General features: G+C 34.6%; 1 protein-coding gene across 9 annotated transcripts in view; it reads left to right on the top strand.

The window, feature by feature from the left end:
- Positions 1-21,029, top strand: part of OSBPL8 (oxysterol binding protein like 8) — a 195,713-nt gene that overhangs the window by 152,982 nt on the left and 21,702 nt on the right. For all 9 annotated transcript variants that reach the window (XM_022559910.3, XM_022559907.3, XM_022559908.3 and 6 more), the window contains 9 exons: positions 610-691; positions 987-1,085; positions 2,543-2,639; positions 11,912-12,010; positions 14,845-14,942; positions 16,727-16,816; positions 18,093-18,229; positions 19,873-20,058; positions 20,731-20,818. In XM_022559910.3, coding sequence (XP_022415618.1) covers positions 610-691; positions 987-1,085; positions 2,543-2,639; positions 11,912-12,010; positions 14,845-14,942; positions 16,727-16,816; positions 18,093-18,229; positions 19,873-20,058; positions 20,731-20,818 — 976 coding nt within the window. The remainder of the gene's footprint in view (positions 1-609; positions 692-986; positions 1,086-2,542; positions 2,640-11,911; positions 12,011-14,844; positions 14,943-16,726; positions 16,817-18,092; positions 18,230-19,872; positions 20,059-20,730; positions 20,819-21,029) is intronic.

Raw genomic sequence — 21,029 nt, 5'->3', positions numbered from 1 at the left:
AAACCAAGAAAAGAAGAGAGCAATCAGAGGGATGTTAACTCCCGAAAAGTTCAGTATTTTCAACTTGGCGCAGTTGTCGGCGAGCCTAGGCCTAGCCTCTTCCATCTCACACTTCATCTTCAAAAATCACCACAATGGACCTTCAGACATGCTTGAAGGGAGTAATATAAATAAATTGCCATATATACATATATATATACAAACTCAGAATTCACCTGAAAAACACAATCATTGTTTTGCAATGTTCATAGAATTAGCAGAAGGGCAAGGGGACAGGTGAGTCATGGCTTTTGAAAATGCCTGTTTTAAAATGAAAATTATTCTTTGATTATCTGTTATATTTGTACAGTTAGTTCACTCTGGAAAATCAGTTGGTAGCACATAGGGGAGGTTGAAGACTAAAGATGGGGTTAAAAATGGGCAGAAAAGTAACCAGATTATGAAAAGTGATTCTTGCAAACTGATTTATATGGTTGTTTTTGCCATCTATTTTGAAAATGAATTATGCTTTCCAGTCATATCTCATATTCAATTGTTGACTTGATTAGTATGAGGGAGAATTTGTGATATGTTCTGTAAAATTTTTGCATATATCATTTTGTTTTTTAGGGCTGCTCTTGAAGAAAATCCTTATTTCCGTTTGAAGAAGGTAGTAAAATGGTATTTGTCAGGATTCTATAAAAAGCCAAAGGTAATGTTTGTTTTACTTTCTATAGCCTTATATGTGTTCTTTATTCTTTATGTTATCTTTAGATTATTTATTAATAATTGCATTGCAGGGCCTCTTTCAGTTAGCAGAATTGCAAAATACTTGGTTATTTAGACCTGTATTATGATTGAAGTCATTTAATTTTATTTCATGTCACTACTGGGAAATTTTATAAGGATAGTTCCCAGATGATACAGTTAAGCCTATCTTGACTGGTTTAAGTTAGTACTTTGAATCTTCCATATTTATAATTTGAAACTTGTATGTTTTTTACTAGGGACTGAAGAAACCTTATAATCCTATACTTGGTGAGACTTTCCGTTGTTTGTGGATTCATCCCAGAACAAACAGCAAAACTTTTTATATTGCTGAACAGGTATTAGAAATCCATGTTATAGAAATAAAACTGATTTGGAAGTTATTCAGATTTTTTTATAGAAAATGTTAACTCAGTAAACTCACTGTTGATTATAACCTTTCTTACTAGCGAACATTTGGTATGATTTTAACCTCTTGGTACTGACTACTACTAAATACCATACTCTTAAGCTACATACTCTCTTACAGTCATGGAATCCTACGATAAAAAATAAATCTTTATTTTTATTGCTCTGCCCGCCCTCCTTTTTTTGGACCAAATACTTCAGTGGTTCCCCAGTTCCTAAATCAAATTTACACCCATTTCTCTGACATTCAGGGTCCTCCATATCTTTCTAAATTTATCTCAAATTACATGCCTTTTTAAGCCCTCCACAGATTCACAATTAGATAATCTGATATTGCACTTTTTGCCTCATTATTTTTAAATTTAATTCTCCCACCCTATTATATCTTCCCAGCTATTCTTCATCTAAACAAATCCTGACCTGCTTACCTTTCATATACAGAATGTAAGGAGGATGAGAAGACTGTGTTATTTGAAAAACCTTCCCTTCCCAAGAGATTTTGATATACTCCTCAGATTGAAACCACTTATCTGTATTAATTTTTTTTAATTAATGATTATACTGTCTTGTATTTTAGTTCACTATAATTCTTCACTAAGTTGAGAAGCTTGAGAAGCGTTTGATTTTAGTTTTGTCTCATTTCAAAAAACATGATATATACATTTTGCAATATTAATTATTAAAATATTTGTTAAAGCTTTTGTTAGTTTCCTACAGTCTATTCAGTAATCTACATGAAGAATAGCCACTGTATTAGTTATTCATTGCTGTATAACAAATTCAAAACTTAACGGCTTAAGACAAAAAACATTTATTATCTCATGCAGTGATGTTCAGGAATCTGAGAACTGTTTAGCTGGGTGGTCTGGCTCGGGATCTCTCCTGAGGGTTGAGGTCAAGATATCAGCCAGCTTTGCAATCATCTGAAGGCTTACCTGGGCTGGAGGATTCTGCTTCCAAGCTCATCACATGGCTTTTGACAAGAGTACTCAGTTCCTTGTCACATGGGCCTCTCCATAGAGTTGTTCAAAGCATGGAAGCTGGCCTTTCAGAGCTAATGATCTTCGAGAGAGAGACACACACACACCAAGGTACATGCTGCATTATAACCTAATTTCAGAAGTGATATACTATTACTTCCACACAAACTAACTTTGGTACAGTGTAAGAGAAGCTCACCTTAACGGTGTGAATACCAGGAGGTGGGTTTCCTTCAGATACATCTTGGAGATTGGTTACTATAATCATCAATATTTAATTTTACTACTTACCAAATGTTTCTTTTAATTCATTATTAGAGTATGCTTTTAAGACTTGAACTTTTGATAATATCACAATAATATGCTTATATTATTATATTTTAATGTATTTTTCCTGTATTCAATAGGTGTCCCATCATCCACCAATATCTGCCTTTTATGTTAGTAACCGAAAAGATGGATTTTGCCTTAGTGGTAGTATCCTGGCTAAGTCCAAGTTCTATGGTGAGTTTACCCGTGTCTCAATCTATATGCTTTTCTGGAAGGTAGTATTTCCTGCTGAGGTTTTATACAGACAATGTCTTGGGCTGTTTTCAGCCAGGAATTTATATGTCATTTTACCATTTTTACTTGGGTAATGACCTTTCTTTTTCTGTTGTTTTTCTTTGCTCATTCATAAATAGAGATATGACTCATGTTATGTAAGTGTTAATCACGTACGTGTAAATTTACCACAAGTACCACTTATCAAAAGACAGAATAATGATTGCCCACTACAGCTAACCATTTTAGGCCATAATGTTTTGTTTTGTTTTAGTCTTTAAAAACAGGAGAAAGCATCCAAATACAGTTAGAATACTTAGTCCAGGGTCAGTCAGTAATGATATTTAACCTTGGATCAAGTAACATACTAACAAAAACTTTTTTAAGTATAAGGGAAAATAAATATGTACAGTAGGAAACCTTAATCTAAAATCTGTGACAATTCAAACAAACAAATCATCCCTTGATGCTTGCTTTGTTTGGGTTTTGGTTTTGATTTTTTTACCTAGTTTTATATTTTGCTTGTTTCAGAGGGTGATCATTTTCTTCTGAAGGTTACGTATATTTGGGTTATTCCCTCCCCACTGAACCCTCCATCCCTCCATGCCCCTACCCTGACTATAGTTTAAATGGCTTTAGTGAATATGTGTTCTACCCTTGTAGAATTTTTATTGAATATCAGGTACATAGCTCACTTTCTGCAATTACTTCAGCAGCTGGCCTTCTTTTTTCTATGTTATAGTACATACAGTGTGTATATCAGAACTATCTGTTCCTTTATAATTTGAAAGAATTTACTAAATTCAAACTTTGTAGGGACAATTTTTTGGTAACTTCCTCATTTCTTCTTTGGTTATTGACTTGCCCATATAGAAACTTCTTGCTAGGAGAGTTTGATAGTTTATATTGTTTTAGGAATTAGTTCATTTTCTTGAATCTAAATTAAGTTAAATTTAATGACATCTGGGTAGAGTATATTCCTCTTAACAAGTAGTCTCTTGACTTTTTTTTTTTTTTTTTTTTTTTTTTTTTTTGCGGTACGTGGGCCTCTCACCACTGTGGCCTCTCCCGCTGCGGAGCACAGGCTCCGGACGCGCAGGCTCAGCGGCCACGGCCCACGGCCCACGGGCCCAGCCACTCCGCGGCACGTGGGATCCTTCCGGACCGGGGCACGAACCCGCGTCCCCTGCATCGGCAGGCGGACTCTTAACCACTGCGCCACCAGGGAAGCCCTCTCTTGACATTTTGATGTACTAAATTATCAGTTTTTCCTTTGCTGGTTTTTGCTTTTGGTGTCACAATTAGAAAACCCTTTCTCTCTTCAGCTTATATAATAATTCGCTCACATGTTCTCATATTTTTATGCTTTCACTGCTCTTTAGTTTGCCTGAAATTTATTTCTTTTTATATAGTGTGTATGAAGTGAAGCAAGATCACAACTTTCTCTTCCCAAAAGCCAATAAATTTTCTCAGTATTTGGTTTATTTATCACTGGTTTTTAATGCCATTATTTTCTATTTCAAGGGCTATCTTCTTGGATCTATGGATCTGTTTTTTCTTGTACCACTAGTCTTTGCCCTAAGAACCATTCATTTTTAAATGGCTTTCTGATATTCTGCAGAGCAGATAAAATATAGGTACTTAGTCATTTTGCTATGGGTTGAATAATTTATCATCATTTGGGAGAACTGCTCTTGTTTTTCAAACGGTATGCATAAACCATCAATTTCATAATCAGAGTATCAGTTAAAATTCTGGAGTCCTGAATCCCAATCTTGACTTACCAAATCAAAATCACTGGGCTCAAGTATATTCTTTTTTAATATAAATTTATTTATATTATTTATTTTATTTTTGGTTGCGTTGGGTCTTTGTTGCTGTGCGCGGGGCTTTTCTCTAGTTTGGCGAGCGGGGGCTACTCTTTGTTGTGACGCGTGGGCTTCTCACTGTGGTGGCCTCTCTTGTTGCATAGCACGGACTCTGGGCACACGGGCTTCAGTAGTTGCAGCACATGGGCTCAGTAGTTATGGCTCGTAGGCTCCAGAGTGCAGGCTCAGTAGTTGTGCATGGGCTTAGTTGCTCTGCAGTATGTGGGATCTTCCCAGACCAGGGCTCGAACCCCTGTCCCCTGTATTGGCAGGCAGATTCTTAACCACTGTGCCACCAGGGAAGCCCAAGAATATACATTTTTACAATCTCCTCAGGTAATTCTAATGTGCAGTAAAATCTGAAATGGCTTATGATATAATGTTAAGTGAAAAGCAGAGTACATATATGCTCTGAGTCAACTCTGCTTTAAAACATGTATACATTCATATATATGGGAAAAAAAGATGCAAGGAATTATATCAAGATTTCATGATTAACCTGAATGATGGAATTATGGGTAATTATCGGATTTTTCAACTTTCCCACAAAGAGCAAGTATTTCCTTTAAAATAAGAGAACATTCAGTTATTTTAAGATATAGTATGGTTATGAATACTATATAATAAGAGAGAAATGATTTTATGATATACCAATACATGTATAAAGTTGGATACAAAAATCTATGTGGTTTTACTGTGTTAAGAATGTATGTGAACAACAGTGTCTGAATAAGGTCCTACTAGACCAGTCCTTCTCCTCTGGACATCTGGCCCTAATACAGAAAGCAGCTATTAATACGTGAAAACATTCAAGAGCAATTGCAGGCCAATTTAGTGGAAAGTCCACAGTCATACAACAGAAATTATACAGAATGAATCCTCATTTCCGTGACTTTCAGCCTCAGGTCAGGTACAGTCAGCAGGGTAAACTGGTGGAAACATTGTAGCCTTTCTGACCTGGGGAACCAAACACTAAATTTGGAGAAACTGTGGCCACTGGACAGAGAACAGGAACCTGAAAAGTAAAAGAGCCAGAGAGGGGATCCTGAATTCTCTCTGCCTACCTCTCTGGCTAAATCCAGAACAAAACTGCCACCCAAAAAAACCCCCAAAGTTCGTAATTTGAGTCCAACCGAATAATTGCATGCTAAGACAAAAGAACAACTTTCATTGGAGAAAAATAATAGAATTCAGAGTCTCTACAACTCAACATTTATAATGTCCAGAATCGAATACAAAATTACCTAACTTAAAGACCCAGGAAAATGGAACATATTCTCAAAGGAAAAGAAAATCAACTGAGACAAACCCCAGGATATACTGTTGGAAGTAGCACACAAGGATTTTTAAGTGGCTAAAATAAGTGCCCTTAAATAAGTAAAAGAAAATATGGTCACAGTGAATGAAAAAATTGTACAGCTTAGAAGAAAAGTAGAAATAGATATATTTCAAAAATTAAATAGAAATTCTAGAACTGAAAAATTCAGTATTTTAAATTAAAAATTCATAGAGTGAACTTTACAGCAGAGTGGAGATGATAGAGAAGAAAATAAGTGAACTTGTAAATAGATAAATAGAAATCCAATGTGGAAAACACAGAGAAAAATTATATTAAAAAATGAACAGAGCCTCAGATATCTGTTATATAATATCACGTGGTCTAACATATGTGTTACTGGAGTGCCAGAAGGGGAGAGAAAATGGAACAGGAAAATAATGAATTGATGATGCTCAACATCACTAATCATTAGAGAAATGCAAATCAAAACTACAATGAGGTATCACCTCACACCAGTCAGAATGGCCTTCATCAAAAAATCTACAAACAATAAATGCTGGAGAGGGTGTGAAGAAAGGGAACCCTCTTGCACTGTTGGTGGGAATGTAAATTGATACAACCACTATGGAGAACAGTGTGGTGGTTCCTTAAAAAACTAAAAATAGAACTACCTTACAACCCAGCAATCCCACTACTGGGCATATACCCTGAGAAAACCGTAATTCAAAAAGAGTCATGTACCACAATGTTCATTGCAGCTCTATTCACAATAGCCAGGACATGGAAGCAACCTACGTGTCCATTGACAGATGAATGGATATAGAAGATGTGGCACATATATACAGTGGAATATTACTCAACCATAAAAAGAAACGAAACTGAGTTATTTGTAATGAGGGGGATGGACCTAGAGTATGTCATACAGAGTGAAGTAAGTCAGAAAGAGAAAAACAAATACCACATGCTAACACATATATATGGAATCTAAAAAAAAAAAAATGGTTCTGAAGAAACTAGGGGCAGAACAGGAATAAAGACGCAGACGTAGAGAATGGACTTGAGGACACGGGGAGGGGGAAGGGTAAGCTGGGACGAAGTGAGAGAATGGCATGGACATATATACACTACCAAACGTAAAATAGATAGCTAGTGGGAAGCAGCTGCATAGCACAGGGAGACCAGCTCGATACTTTTTGACCACCTAGAGGGGTGGGATAGGGAGGGTGGGAAGGAGATGCAACAGGGAGGAGATATGGGGATATATGTATATGTATAGCTGATTCACTTTGTTATAAAGCAGGCACTAACACACCATTGTAAAGCAATTATACTCCAATAAAGATGTTAAAAAAAATGAGTTGATACAAAAGTTTTCCAAATATAACGAAAGGTATAAATTTACACATTCAAGATGCTCGAAGCATACCAAGCAGAATAAACATTAAGATGGCTAAACCAATGCATGCAGGATCTTGGTTCCCCAACCAGGGATCGAGCCCATGCCCCCTGTAGTGGAAGTGCAGTCTTAACCACTGGACCACCAGAGAAGTTCCCAACTCCCACTTCTTTAACTTCGAGTTCTAGAAAACTGGTGGAGTGGGAATCCATCAATGTCCTAGAGAAGGCAATACAGGGAATTTCCTGACAGTCTAGTGGTTAGGGAAAAAAAAAAAAACATGGCTAAGCCAAGACACAATGTACTCAAACTATTTAAAGCCAAAGATCAAAGACAAATCTTGAAAACAAAAAGAGAAAAGCAATATAATACATTCAGGGAAATAATGATTCTGTAATGGCCAACTTCTTATTAGAATCTGTGAAGAACTCAGGGAAATGGAACATCTCTATAGTGTTGAAAGAAAATATTCTTCAAGAATAAAGTCATTTTCAGATAAAATAAAACTAAAAGAATTTGTTGCCAGAAGAGTCATACTACAAGAAAAGCTAAATAAAGTTCTTCAAGCTAAAGGTAAATGATACTAGATAAAAACCCAGATCCTCAGAATGGACAGAAGATTGTAAGAAATGATAAGTATCTAGTAAATCCAAAAGACATTTTTTCTTACTTTTTCTTCTCAATTTGTTTATAATATATATTACTGTTCAAAACAAAGAATGTTAACATTGCCTTGTGAATTTTATAGCATATGCAGATATAACTATAGCATAAAGGCTTAAAGGAGAGTGGACATACAGATTGCAAAGTTTCTACATTTTATAAAAGTGGTTAATTTAATTGTAAGTGGCGTGTGAAATTTTAAAGATAAATATTTGTAATCCCTAAAGCACTGGTCCTCAACTTTGGGGCCCAGGAGACATTTGGCAATGGCCAGAGATATTTTGGTTTTCCAATTGGTATATCCAGTAGTTTGAGGCCAGGGATGCTGCTAAATATCCTACAATGCACAGGACAACCCACCACAACAAAGAATTATCCAGCCCAAAATAGCAGTAGCGCCACTGTTGAGAAACGCTATTTTAGAGCATGTGCGTGTGCACATGAGCATACACACATCCACACAATAATGACAAGCATAAGTAAAAAGCCAATAAGATTACTGAAATGAAATTCTAAAAAAAAATTCAAATTATTTTTTAAAGTAGCAGGAAAGCTTGATCAAGGAATAAAAATCAGAGAGGAACAATAGAAAATACACAGTAACATGGCAGATAAAAAACCCATCATAATTATATCAGTGTTAATGGTCAAAATAATCCAATTTAAAGACAGATTGAATAAAACAGCAAGGATAGATCCACTTTAAGTGTAAAGACACAAATAGGTTGAAAGTATATGGATAGAAAAAATTAAAAGCTAAACTATGTGAACATTAAGTTCAAGTATGATTGAGTGGCTATATTAATAAACTTTTAAGACAAAAAGTTTTAAAGAGATAAAAAAAGGAGTATTTCATAATGATAAAAGGTTTAGTACATCAGGAAAGCATAATAATCACAAATGTATCTCAAATCATAGAACCTCAAAATACATGAAGCAAAAACAGAATTAGGGGGAGAAATAGGCAATTCCAAAATCATATTTAGATTAACACTGTCTCCTCAGCAGATGATAAGACAACTAGATGAAATATAAGCAAAGACATATAGACCTGAAAAACACTATCAACACCTTACCTTAATTGATATTTCTAGAACATTACAGGCAACAGTTACAGAATACACATTGTGTTCAAGTACACATATGGTTTTTCACTGGTATAGATCACGTTTGACCATAAAACAACTCTCCATAAATTTCAAAAGATGGAAATCATACAGAATATGTTCTGCAACCTTTATGAAATAGAATTAGAAATAAATAACAAGATATCGAGGTAAACTCCAAATATTTAGAAATTAAATAACACACTTCTAAATAATTCATGGGCCAAAGAAGAAATCACAAGAGAAATTAGAAAATATTTAAGACTAGATGATATGAAAATACAGCATATCAAAATTTGTAGGATACAGCAAAAGGGGTGCTTAGAGAGAGATTTAAAACTTTAAATTAGAAAAAAAGAAAGAACCAAATCAGTGATCTAACTTTTTACCCTATGAAGTTAGAAAAAGCTAATCAAATTTCAGGTAGGTAGAAGAAAGGAAATAATAATGAGCAGACATCAGTGTAGAAAGTGGACAGACAATTGAGAAAATCAGGGAACCCAAGAGTTGCTTTTAGACTGATCAAAATAAAGAATACAAATCAAGAATAAAATGAGCAGAATCACTACGGATCCTACAGACACTGAAAGGATGATAAGGAAATATTATGGATAATTTTATGACAATAAATTTGACAGCTTGGATGAAACAGGCAAATCCCTTAAAAAACACAAATTACCAAAACCGACCCAAGAAGAAACGTAAAATTATAATAGCCTTAAATCAGTGGAAGAAATTGAATTAGTAATTTTAAATCTTCCTTCAAAGATATAGTCCAGGGCTTCCCTGGTGGCACAGTGGTTAAGAATCCACCTGCAAATGCAGGGGACACGGGTTCGGGCCCTGGTCTGGGAAGATCCCACATGCCGTGGAGCAACTAAGCCCGTGCACCACAACTACTGAGCCTGTGCTCTAGAGCCCGCGAGCCACAACTACTGAAGCCCGCGCGCCTAGAGCCCGTGCTCTGCAACAAGAGAAGCCACCGCAATGAGAAGCCAGCGCACTGCAACAAAGGGTAGCCCCCGCTCACTGCAACTAGAGAAAGCCCACACACAACAAAGAAGACCTAATGCAGCCAAAAATAAATTAATTAATTTAAAAAAGAATTATAAAAAAGTTATGGTCCAGGCCCAGATATTTTGAGCTCTTGTAAATATTTAAGGAAGAAATAATGCCAATTCTGTACAGCTTCTTACAGAAGATAGAAGAGGAGGAAACACTTTTCAGCTATTTTATGAGGCCAGCATTACACTAATCCCCAAACCAGACATTATCAGAAAACTGTAGATCAACATCTTTCTTGAATATACCTGCAAAAATCCTTAACAAATTAGTAACAAATCAATATATATAAACAGTAATACACACACATAATTGGATATCTAAAAATGTTGGCATATCACCTGAAAAACAATCAGTGTAATTCATATTAATAGAATAAAGGAAAATCATATCATTTTAATAGATTGAGAAAAAGCATTTGACAAAATTCAATATCCATTCATGATAAAAGCTCTCAACAAACTAGGACTAGATTAAAGGTATCTATGAAAAATAAATAGCCAACTTAATACTCTTATGTTGAAAATAGAATAATTTTTACTTAAGGTCAGGTACAAGGCAAGCATATTCACTCTCACCACTTCTGTATGAAATTCTGTTAGAAGTCCTAGCCAATGCAGTAGGCAAGTTAAAGAACAAGCATACAGATTAGAAAGGAAGAAGTTAAACCACATACATACCTGATCTATATAGAAAATCCTCTAAAATATACCACCATACTACTAGAACTAATGAGTGAATTTCGTAAGGTTGTAGGATACATGATCAAAATACAAAAATCAATTGTATTTCTATATACTAGAAATGTACACTTGCAGAATGGAATTTAAAAAACAACTCTGATTACAATAGTATCTTAAAAATAAAATATTTAAGAGTAAATTTAATGAAAGATATATAAGACCTGTACACTGAAAACTACAAAGCATTGCTGAGGAAAATTAAAGAAGAAAAGTAAATGGAGAGATCTACTATGTTCATACATTAGATTTTTCAGTATTGTTAAAGTGGCATGAAATGATGATACAATAACATGGATGAGTCTGAAAAATATTTTGCTAAATGAAAGAAATCAGACACAATAAACTACATATTCTGTGATGCCATCTATACAAAATTCTAAAATAGGCCAAACTATAGTGATAGAAACCAGACCAGTGGTTTCCTTGGGCTGGAGGAAAAGATTGACTGCCAAGGAGCAGGGATTGTGCTGGTGGAGGTTACGTGACTGGATACAATTGCTAAGACTATCAAAATGCACCATTAAAATGGGTCACTTACTGTATGTAAATTATACTTCAGTAAAGCTCTCAATGGGGGAAATATATATATTTATTTATATATATATATATATATATATGAAAAGCTAGAAGAAAATACCATGAAATTTTATCATCAGTTGCATTTTGGTGGGCTATGCATATTTTAAATTTTTTCTATATTAGCCATAGTATTATTATATCAATTATACGTACTTAAAGCTTGGGACTTAACGAAGTAATGTGTCTTACAGATAAGAAATAATGTTTTTATTCAAAAAAGGGCATATTAAGCTATACAGTGAAATAGTGTTTTACTGCATGTTCTACATGTTTAAGATTTTTTTTAAGAGCCTCATGTAAAATAACACAACAAACATATAACGAGTACCTTTTAAAAGTACTCGTTTTGTAAGAATAGGAACATGGATCGAATATGTTTTGGGTATAAGACAACAAATATATGTTTGGACACATTGAGACTGAGACATTTTTAAGACATTCCACTGTAGATATCTGGTAGGTGTCCTAAATATGTTTTGTTTTTTTTGAATTGGCTGAATTATTTTTGTGAAACTTAAAAAACAATATTTATTTCAGGAAACTCATTATCTGCAATATTAGAAGGAGAAGCACGGTTAACTTTCTTGAATAGAGGCGAAGATTATGCAATGACAATGCCATATGCTCATTGTAAAGGTAAATATTTTCTATACTTGAGTTAGGTTTTTTTTAAACCTTCTTTTTAAGTAAGTGTATTTGACTGTAATTTATGTTTTGAGGTTGATGGAGTCAGCCTTTTGTTTGAAAGTGTCCTTGGTTTACAGATACTTGAGATCACTGTTATCATCTGCTGAATTCATTTCTATGATGAATTAATTCACCACAGTGGATTTTTTGTGACACATACTTTATTTGGAAGAGGCTGATTTATAATAATGTAATTTCATTTGCCTTGTCTGCGAGTTGTAAAATTTGATGAAACTGCCCGCTGTTTCCGAATCCTCAAAAGTGATTTTTATCTTCTTGCGCCACCACCCCTTTTTAAAATTTTAATGCACTGCTTTTCATTGTAACAAGTTCTTTAAAATTTTTTCTCATCCTTGTTTGGCAGTTTGTTAAAAATTAATGTATTATGCTTTTTCCCCATTATTTAGTATACAGATAAAAGTATTAAATAATAACTATCATTTAAAACAGGCCAGGCACCCAACTATTCTATGCACTTTACATTTGTAAACTCATTTAATCATTCCAGCAGCCCTATAAAGTAGGTAATATTATCCCTGTTTTATGAACGAGGAAGATAAGGCAGAAAGAGGTTAATTTGCCTGAGATCACACAGCTCTGCAATCTGCACTGCTATGCTATATGGCATCATCTTAAACACTCAGCTTGGTCATTATCTTTACCCTTCTTTCCAACCCATTTCTTAAAAATAACTTTTTAGGGTAATTATCCTCTATTTTAGGAACTGATTCATGAAAACATAGAAATTATTTAATATTACCTCATTTCACAGATGAAAAAACCAGGAGGGTTAAGAATCTTATCTAAAGCCAGACCAACTAGTTAGTAAGAATGCTGAGACTAAACTCGAGGCTTGTTGACTCCCATCCACTGTGCAGGACTGCCCACTTGTGACCTCAGGCCAGGTAATTCTTTGAGCTTCATGTGTGGTTCTTGAAATAGACATGAAGTGAAATATCTGAAATCATGAAATGATGAGAAATATACTTTTAAATTTTAAATAATTTTGAATAAATAAAATGATATTTCATGTAGAGAGATACCTAATGTCATACCCAAATAGCAACAGGGAAAATTTTTTTTTTCATAGCAGTGTTTTTATTGCACGGAAAAAAGGAGAGATCATAACCCCTTGTGAATGAGGAAATGATTATTTTCTACCTTCGTGTATTTTCTAAGATGTGTTCTCCAAATCACTAGTCTCAAATTATTTTATAAAATAAGAATTCCATAGCCAAATAAATATGAGAAGCATTGCATAGCCTGTTCCTCTCTTGAAAATTAACATTGTGCATTTGCATATTAAAGGCTGCCTTAAGAGTTTAGTCCAACTTGGAGGGCATTATGCTAAGTGAAATAAGTCAGAAAAAGACAAATACTGTATGATATCACTTATATTCAATACATGGAATCTAAAAAATACAGTGAATTAGTGAATATAACAAAAATAGAAGCAGATTCACAGATACAGAGAACACACTAGTGGTTGCCAGTGGGGAGGGGGGTGCATTATAGGTGTGGAGGACTAGGAGGTACAAACTATTGGTAAGATAGGCTCAAGGCTCAATGATGTACTGTACAACACGGGGAATATAGCCAAGATTTTGTAATAACTGTAAATGGGGAGTAACCTTTAAAAATTATATTAAAAAATTTGAAAAAGTTTTAAATCCTATCTAAAATGTTGAGTTTAAAAATCAAATTGGAGAAAGATATGTATAGTATGATTGTGTACAAAATGAGCTTATGTGGTTTCTATGTATACATAGTAAAAATATACAAACTATGGGAATGATGAACATTGGGGAAAAAAAAAGTTTAGTCCAAGAACAGATACACACACACACACACACACGCACGCACACACACACACACACACACACACACACACACACACCCTGTTTAACTCGTCAAACTCAGAATTTCCCCAACTGTTTTTAGTCAAGAACCAAAATACGGAGATTTTTAAATTTATCTTACTTATACAGTTGATTCTTGTTATTTGTAGTACTTATGTCCTATAAAGTCACCACAGACACTGAATTAATGAATACTAAACTGTTGCTCCTAGAGGAAACACATGGTTAGGTTCCAGTGAGCCTCTTGTCACAGCATTTTCATCAACCAATCAAAGCATAACTTTGTTTCTTTTTAAAGACACCATATTACATATATACTTTTGATTCATTAGCATTGAACTAACAGCCAACAGCACTGTAACTCATGCCTGAACCAAGCTTTAACATACATATTTTCTCCATAAAGTACATCACAACCTTCTGTGCTTAGGAACACCAGATAGCACTTATTTGGGGGCCATTGTAAATAGTAAAATCACCAACAAAAAGCACAAAAATGTGGCACTAAATATACTGCAGAAAAGACACTTGTTTACTACATGAGTAATGAAGCCAGAAGTCAAGAGTCTCACCTTGTTTGACTTCAGCTTCAGTGTGCACTTTGGACAACAAGTATTTCACCGCTCTGCACACGTCCATGAATGACTGCAAAAATGCTGTGGGTATTGATTTTGGGATTACTAATATATTTTAGTGAGAATATAAATTTGTAAATATAGACTCTGGAAATAATGTGGATCAACTGTTATCTATTCAAATCCTACAGAACCAACTTTATGTGTATATTATAGATTGTAATTGAGTAGGACAGAATCCTCTTGAATTATTTCTCTTAGAAGATTAGATTATAAAGTTCTACTTGTTATTAGCCAGTCTCTCTCTCTTTCTCTTTAACCTTTTGTCAAAATTGTTTTTTTTCTTTAGGAATTCTTTATGGCACAATGACACTGGAGCTTGGTGGAACAGTCAATATTACATGTCAAAAAACTGGATACAGTGCAATACTTGAATTCAAACTAAAGGTTAGTAGAGAATGATAGGAGGTATCATCTAATTAAAGAAGAGCTATACGATGTATATTGAACAAAGCATGATTTAGTTTCTAATTAAAAACTAAATATAAGAGCATAGAATTCATGAAAGGGCAGCCTTGGAAGATCCAAATCAATAGAAAGCCATGATTTGTTGTTTTTAATTTTAATTAATAAAACTGTTGGCACTATAATAAGAGATTTAAGAAGGGGATGAATGGAAATTTCTTAGTAAATTGAAACATTGCTTTATAGAATACCAAAAAGTATGTACCCTCCCAAGAAAAGTATGTATCAGCTTGAGCTATGCTGTGTACACTAACAGTTTTATTATTTACTATTTCCGCCTAACACTTTACTCTTAAAACTCACGAGCTTAGAAACAGCTATGTTCTGTTCCTTAGGAGTCCTGTGGGCCAGGAATTTGGACAGGGCATATTGGGGATGGCTTATCTCTGCTACATAATGGCTGAGGCAACAGTTAGGAAGACTTTCAGGCTATGAGAGACTCAACAGTTGGGGCCTGGTAACATCTGAAGGCTCATCACTTACATGTCTGATGACATGTAAGTCATCACATGTTGGGATGACTGAAAGACTAGGACTGCAGATCTGAGCACCTGTAAACATGACTTTTTCATGTGGTTTGTCTTCCTCACATCATGGGAACTTTAAGGTAGTCAGACTTCTTACTTGGCAGCTCAGGGTTCCAAGGACAAGTGTCCTGTGAGGAAGGCAGAAAAGCTGCATTGCTGTCCATGACCTAGACTCAGAAATCAAATTACATCATTTCCACCATTCTCTACTAGTTGAAGAATTACAAACCCACCTAAATTCAAAGGGGAGGGATGCAGACCCCACTTCTCAGTGAGAGGGTGACAGGATCTTACTGAGGAAGAACATGTGGGCTGAAGGAGGAAGGGTAGCTATAATTGAGGCCATCTTTGGAAAATTCTGTCTGCCTCAGCGTAAAAGGGAAATTTAAGACCTTTTCACAGTGTCATTGTTGGTGTGGGATAGTACATTACGTTTAGATAAAAATATTTCTATTAATTATTTAATACTTATGACTAAATTGCTCCTATGTTGATATCCAGCTAATCAGCAACTTTGCTCTAATAAAAAGGATCTCTTTAAGTATTATTTGATTCAATGCCCTTTGATTTTTTTTTCTTCTTAGCAGATTTTTTGCTTGTATGGTGATAATGATATTTGAAAATCATGACTGAAGAGGTCTTAAGTAATTTATGACACCTTTAAAGATTAGATTGGAGCATCAAAATTTTGTCAGTGAGGAGAAACATCAGTAAGGCAATATAGTAACTCAAAATATATTTCTTCTAATTTAATTTTCAGAAGGTTTTTTTGATTGGATATTGTTTTATTGTTTTGTTTTTAAAGGAGGGGTTGCTATTCAATAGATGAGTTAAGCCCCTTATGTTTACTGAGTTGTTACTGCTTAAAATATTGCAACATTGATAGAGTGCAGTCTTGAATCAAGAGAGAGCACAGGACACCAGTTATTTCAGTGTGATCTTTCTTAATATGTTTGTTTGGGCTTCACATAGTCTGTTTTTATCTATTTTTTCCACAGCAACAAATTTAAATTTCTTTTTATTGAACATTTCTGACTAAAATTTGAGTCAGCATTTCACCATTTGTGCCTTTAACAGCACTGTAACTATACAGTTACTTTTTGGGGTTTTTTTTGTCTACATTGTATGTAAATATAAGTTAAAAGTAAAATGTTTCTTCAACATTTTTTCTTTTAAAAGCCATTTCTAGGTAGTAGTGACTGTGTTAATCAAATATCAGGGAAACTAAAATTGGGAAAAGAAGTCCTAGCTACTTTGGAAGGACATTGGGTAAGTATTTTTATACTGTAGCTTTACAAAAAGAATTCTATTCTGTGGGAAAAAAATTAAAAATCAAATTTTATAAGTTCACTTATCCCATCTCTAAAAGCATCACTATTCAACATCAGTTTCAATTTAACAAATATTTTGGTATTGCTCTGTATCAACAGTATTTAGTTTAATGTAATATTTGATCTTTCCAAAACTTTAAATCAGTAAAAGTAGCTAACACTTACATATCACGTACTATGTACTGCATTGTTTTAAAATGTTACTCATATTAACTCATTTAATATTTAGTATAATAACCCTATGAGATGAGTATTATTATTGTCCCCATTTTACAGAGGAGGACACTGAGGCACAGAGAGTTTAAATAATTTGTTTGAAATAGTGAAGTAAGATTTCCCCCCAAGCACTCTGGCTCCAATGCCGTGCTTTTACACACAACAGTATACTGCCTCTCACCAGAAGAGGCATTTCCAATTAGGGTTATATTTTCTTTTGAGGACCATGGAAAAGATACAGTGTTTTTTGAGAGCAATGGCTTTTATTTACTTCTCTGCTGACCTAAATTCATATTTACATAATTTTGTTAAGAGGAGCTTATTATATTAATAAAAAGGATTATATCATGCTACTGCCAAATGCACTCTCACTGTAAACACTGGTATATGCTTTTTTCTGCATTATAATCAGAAAATGATGAGAAATATGATGAGAAAATGAAGATGGACCTAGAGACTCAACTAAGAGGCTACAATGCTGTTATTTTTAAAATTTACTTCTATCTGAATATCATTTGGAAAAAAAGATAAAACTGTTTTTTAACAAATGAAATTTATAAGATTGTGCTAAGATTTTTAATGCTAAGAAAGGCTCTTAAGTTTTTCTACATATATTGAATACGTAGATGGTCTACAGCATCTCATTGTAGCTATAGCAAACACTATGCTCTACTTTGACAATTCAGAGACAGTTGTTGAGGTTTTTTGCATGTAATTGTCTAAAATTTGTTTATTAAGTGAAACTTCTGAAATCTCACAAACTTCCTCTGCATTCAACCAAGTTTTTAAATGAAAAGTATTAGGTATTTAATCTTAATGTTTTTATAAGAATGACAAGAGATTTGGGGCTTTTAGAAAAGTGCTAGTTATATTTGTTTTAAAAATGTCTTTCACTGTGGGATTGTCAGGAAGAAATTATTATTATATTACTAAACTACAGAATTCCCTTTTAAATAAAGATAATTCTCTACATTAATTTTTAATTTCTTTAAATATAGGATAGTGAAGTTTTTATTACTGACAAAAAGACTGATAATTCAGAGGTTTTCTGGAATCCAACACCAGACATTAAGCAGTGGAGATTAATAAGGCACACTGTAAAATTTGAAGAGCAAGGAGATTTTGAATCAGAGAAGTAAGTATACCACTTTTCAGCTCACTTCATGAAAATCAAAGAGTATTTTTTGTAATCCCTCAACAGTATGGTCACTTTTCTGTTTTTAATTCAGCAAAATAGTTCAACATTTGTGGGATTTGACAAGATTTTGTTTTGGTGTATGTGAATGTCAAATAATTATAACACAAATCATGCTGCTCTTCTGCAGCTCTAAACTAAACTTCCTATTTTTTCCTTTCTCTTCTTATCTGCTCCAGGGCTTATTTTTAAAAAAAAAGAGAGAGAGAGAGAAGAAGAAGAACAAAAACTTTTTTGTTTGCATAAAATGGTGGGACTAATGATTCTTGGTTTTTATCTGGCAGCTGTTTTCTAACCTGGGTTAGGCATGTAGAACTTTAGGCGAAGTGGTACAAAATCTACTTCTGTTTTGTTTTCTAAAATACAAAAATCACGCCACTGGATGTGCAGGCTTCTAGAGGACTTATATTATTTGGGGACTAATTAAGGCCATAATTTATGTTCTTAAATCATGAAATTCTTCCTGGATCTCCTATACTTTTACACCAAAAATATTGTATACATACTGCCCAATCGTATTCTTCTATTTCTTTCCTTGTGGTAGGAGAAGGGGGTAGCTGTGTAAAAGACACTCTACTAGGTACTTTATACACATTATGCAGTTTAGTTCTCACTACATGTTTGCACATGCATATCATTCTCTTCTCATGAGGATTCAAGTCTACGTGCACTTTCCTTGTATGCTCAAAATTGAGGTTTTCAAAGATGGAAGGTTACATATGCACCAGTTCTGAAAATTCTGTTTCAGCTATAACCACGTGATGCTCTCCATCCAGAGTGAAACTTTGCCAAGGCATACGACAATTTTTGAGATGTGGGTATAATTTAATGTATTTTAAAGATGAGGAAAATGAGTCTTAGACAAGATAAGTAAATTTAAGTTCACCAGCCAAGAAGTGGCAGATCTAGGATAAAACCCAAGTCTATCTGATTCCCTAGCCTTTATTCTTTGAGCCCGACATGCTATCTTCCCAGATGGGTAGAATACAGATATATTTTTAAGTATCTAGTAAAACACTAAACTTTAGTAGGGGAAAAGATTTTTACCTCAGTATTTTTTTCTGCTAAATCAATGTTCTCAACACTGGCTGCCCATTAAAATCACCTGGGAAACATTAAAAAAAAGCAATACTTGGGCCCACTCCCGGAGATTCTGATTCTTTTTAATTCCCTGACAAATCCTACACCCAAGGTTGAGAAACATGGCAGTATACTTCTGGATCTTTGAGGCCAGTGGATCCTAAACAGTATGTACAAGACTCATCTAGGGCGCTTGTTAAAAATGTGGATTCTTGAGCCTTCATTACATTTCTACCATGTGGATCAGCACCATTCACTTCCATATGTTTAAGAACCCATGTAATAAATTTCTCTGGCCAAGAAAAAAAATTGGTCTCCACTGTCTCACTCTATTCAAGGCATCACTTTTTATATCTTTACTTGTTTCTAAGCATCCGAGCATAAGTTTTCTCAAAGCCAAAAACCCACATGGGCATCATTTTCTCTCAAGGGGAGTCAAGCCTATTCCATGCAGATTTGATTTTCTGTTTTTCTTTTCAATATTATTTTTGCACATGTATTAGACTCTGGCAGCGGGTAACTCGAGCCATAAATGCCAAAGACCAAACAGAAGCTACTCAAGAAAAGTATGTTTTAGAAGAAGCTCAAAGACAAGCTGCCAGAGATCGGAAAACAAAAAATGAAGAGTGGACTTGCAAGTTATTTGAACTTGACTCACTCACAGGAGAATGGCATTACAGGTTTGCAGAGTAAGTAATTAAAAATTATATTACAAACAGTATCTCATAGTTTTTTGCCTTCATTTCTAGTTTGTTTTTTTTTTTTTTAATAACATCCTACAGCTTGGCTTGGGTTGTTATTCTTTTTAAATTTATTTATTTTTGCTGTGTTAGGTCTTCGTTTCTGTGCGAGGGCTTTCTATAGTTGTGGCAAGCGGGGACCATGCTTCATCGCGGTGCGCGGGCCTCTCACTATCGCGACCTCTCTTGTTGCGGAGCACAGGCCCCAGACGCGCAGGCTCAGTAGTTGTGGCTCACAGGCCCAGTTGCTCCGCGGCAACGTGGGATCTTCCCAGATCAGGGCTCAAACCTGTGTCCCCTGCATTGGCAGGCGGATTCTCAACCACTGCGCCACCAGGGAAGCCTGCTAGGTTTTTTTTATTGTTAGTATGAATAGTTTTTAAATTAAACAGTATGTGAGATTTTACCCTTGATGTTCCATTCATTATAAATTTGACTCCATGATAGTAGTTAGCCTATAAAATAAGCTGAGGATCAGAAGATTAGATATGACATATCTTAATCTTACAGCTAAGTTTATAATTACCAATGAAAATCTAATCATAGAGTAGAAAGTTTTTTAAAAAGTTTCTGAGCGTTTTGCTTAGTCATTAAACAAGTGGTCTTTCTTCATTTATGTAGTACTCGACCATGGGATCCACTTAACGATATGATACAGTACGAAAAAGATGGTGTTATCCAGACCAAAGTGAAACATCGCACTCCAATGGTATGTAATAAAAAAGTAACTAGATCCTGCTCTGCATATAAATTTTTAAAATTCGTAGTATCTTTGGATACCAACCTTTAAAATTTGGCTCCACAATTTAAAATTTCAGGTCAGAAAAATGATACAGTAGGCAGCTCCAAGCTATTTTGCCCCCAAAGAAACATAAAAAATCAAGCAGAAACTGTCATAACCAAATTTGCCTGAACTCTGG

The sequence above is a fragment of the Delphinapterus leucas genome, chromosome 11 (genome assembly GCF_059928025.1).
Source record: "Delphinapterus leucas isolate spDelLeu-1000000601 "Yukka" chromosome 11, BTC_Dleu_Yukka2, whole genome shotgun sequence".
NCBI lineage: Eukaryota > Metazoa > Chordata > Mammalia > Artiodactyla > Monodontidae > Delphinapterus > Delphinapterus leucas.
Note: the sequence above shows the minus strand (reverse complement) of the source record. Positions and strands in the feature narration are given on the sequence as shown.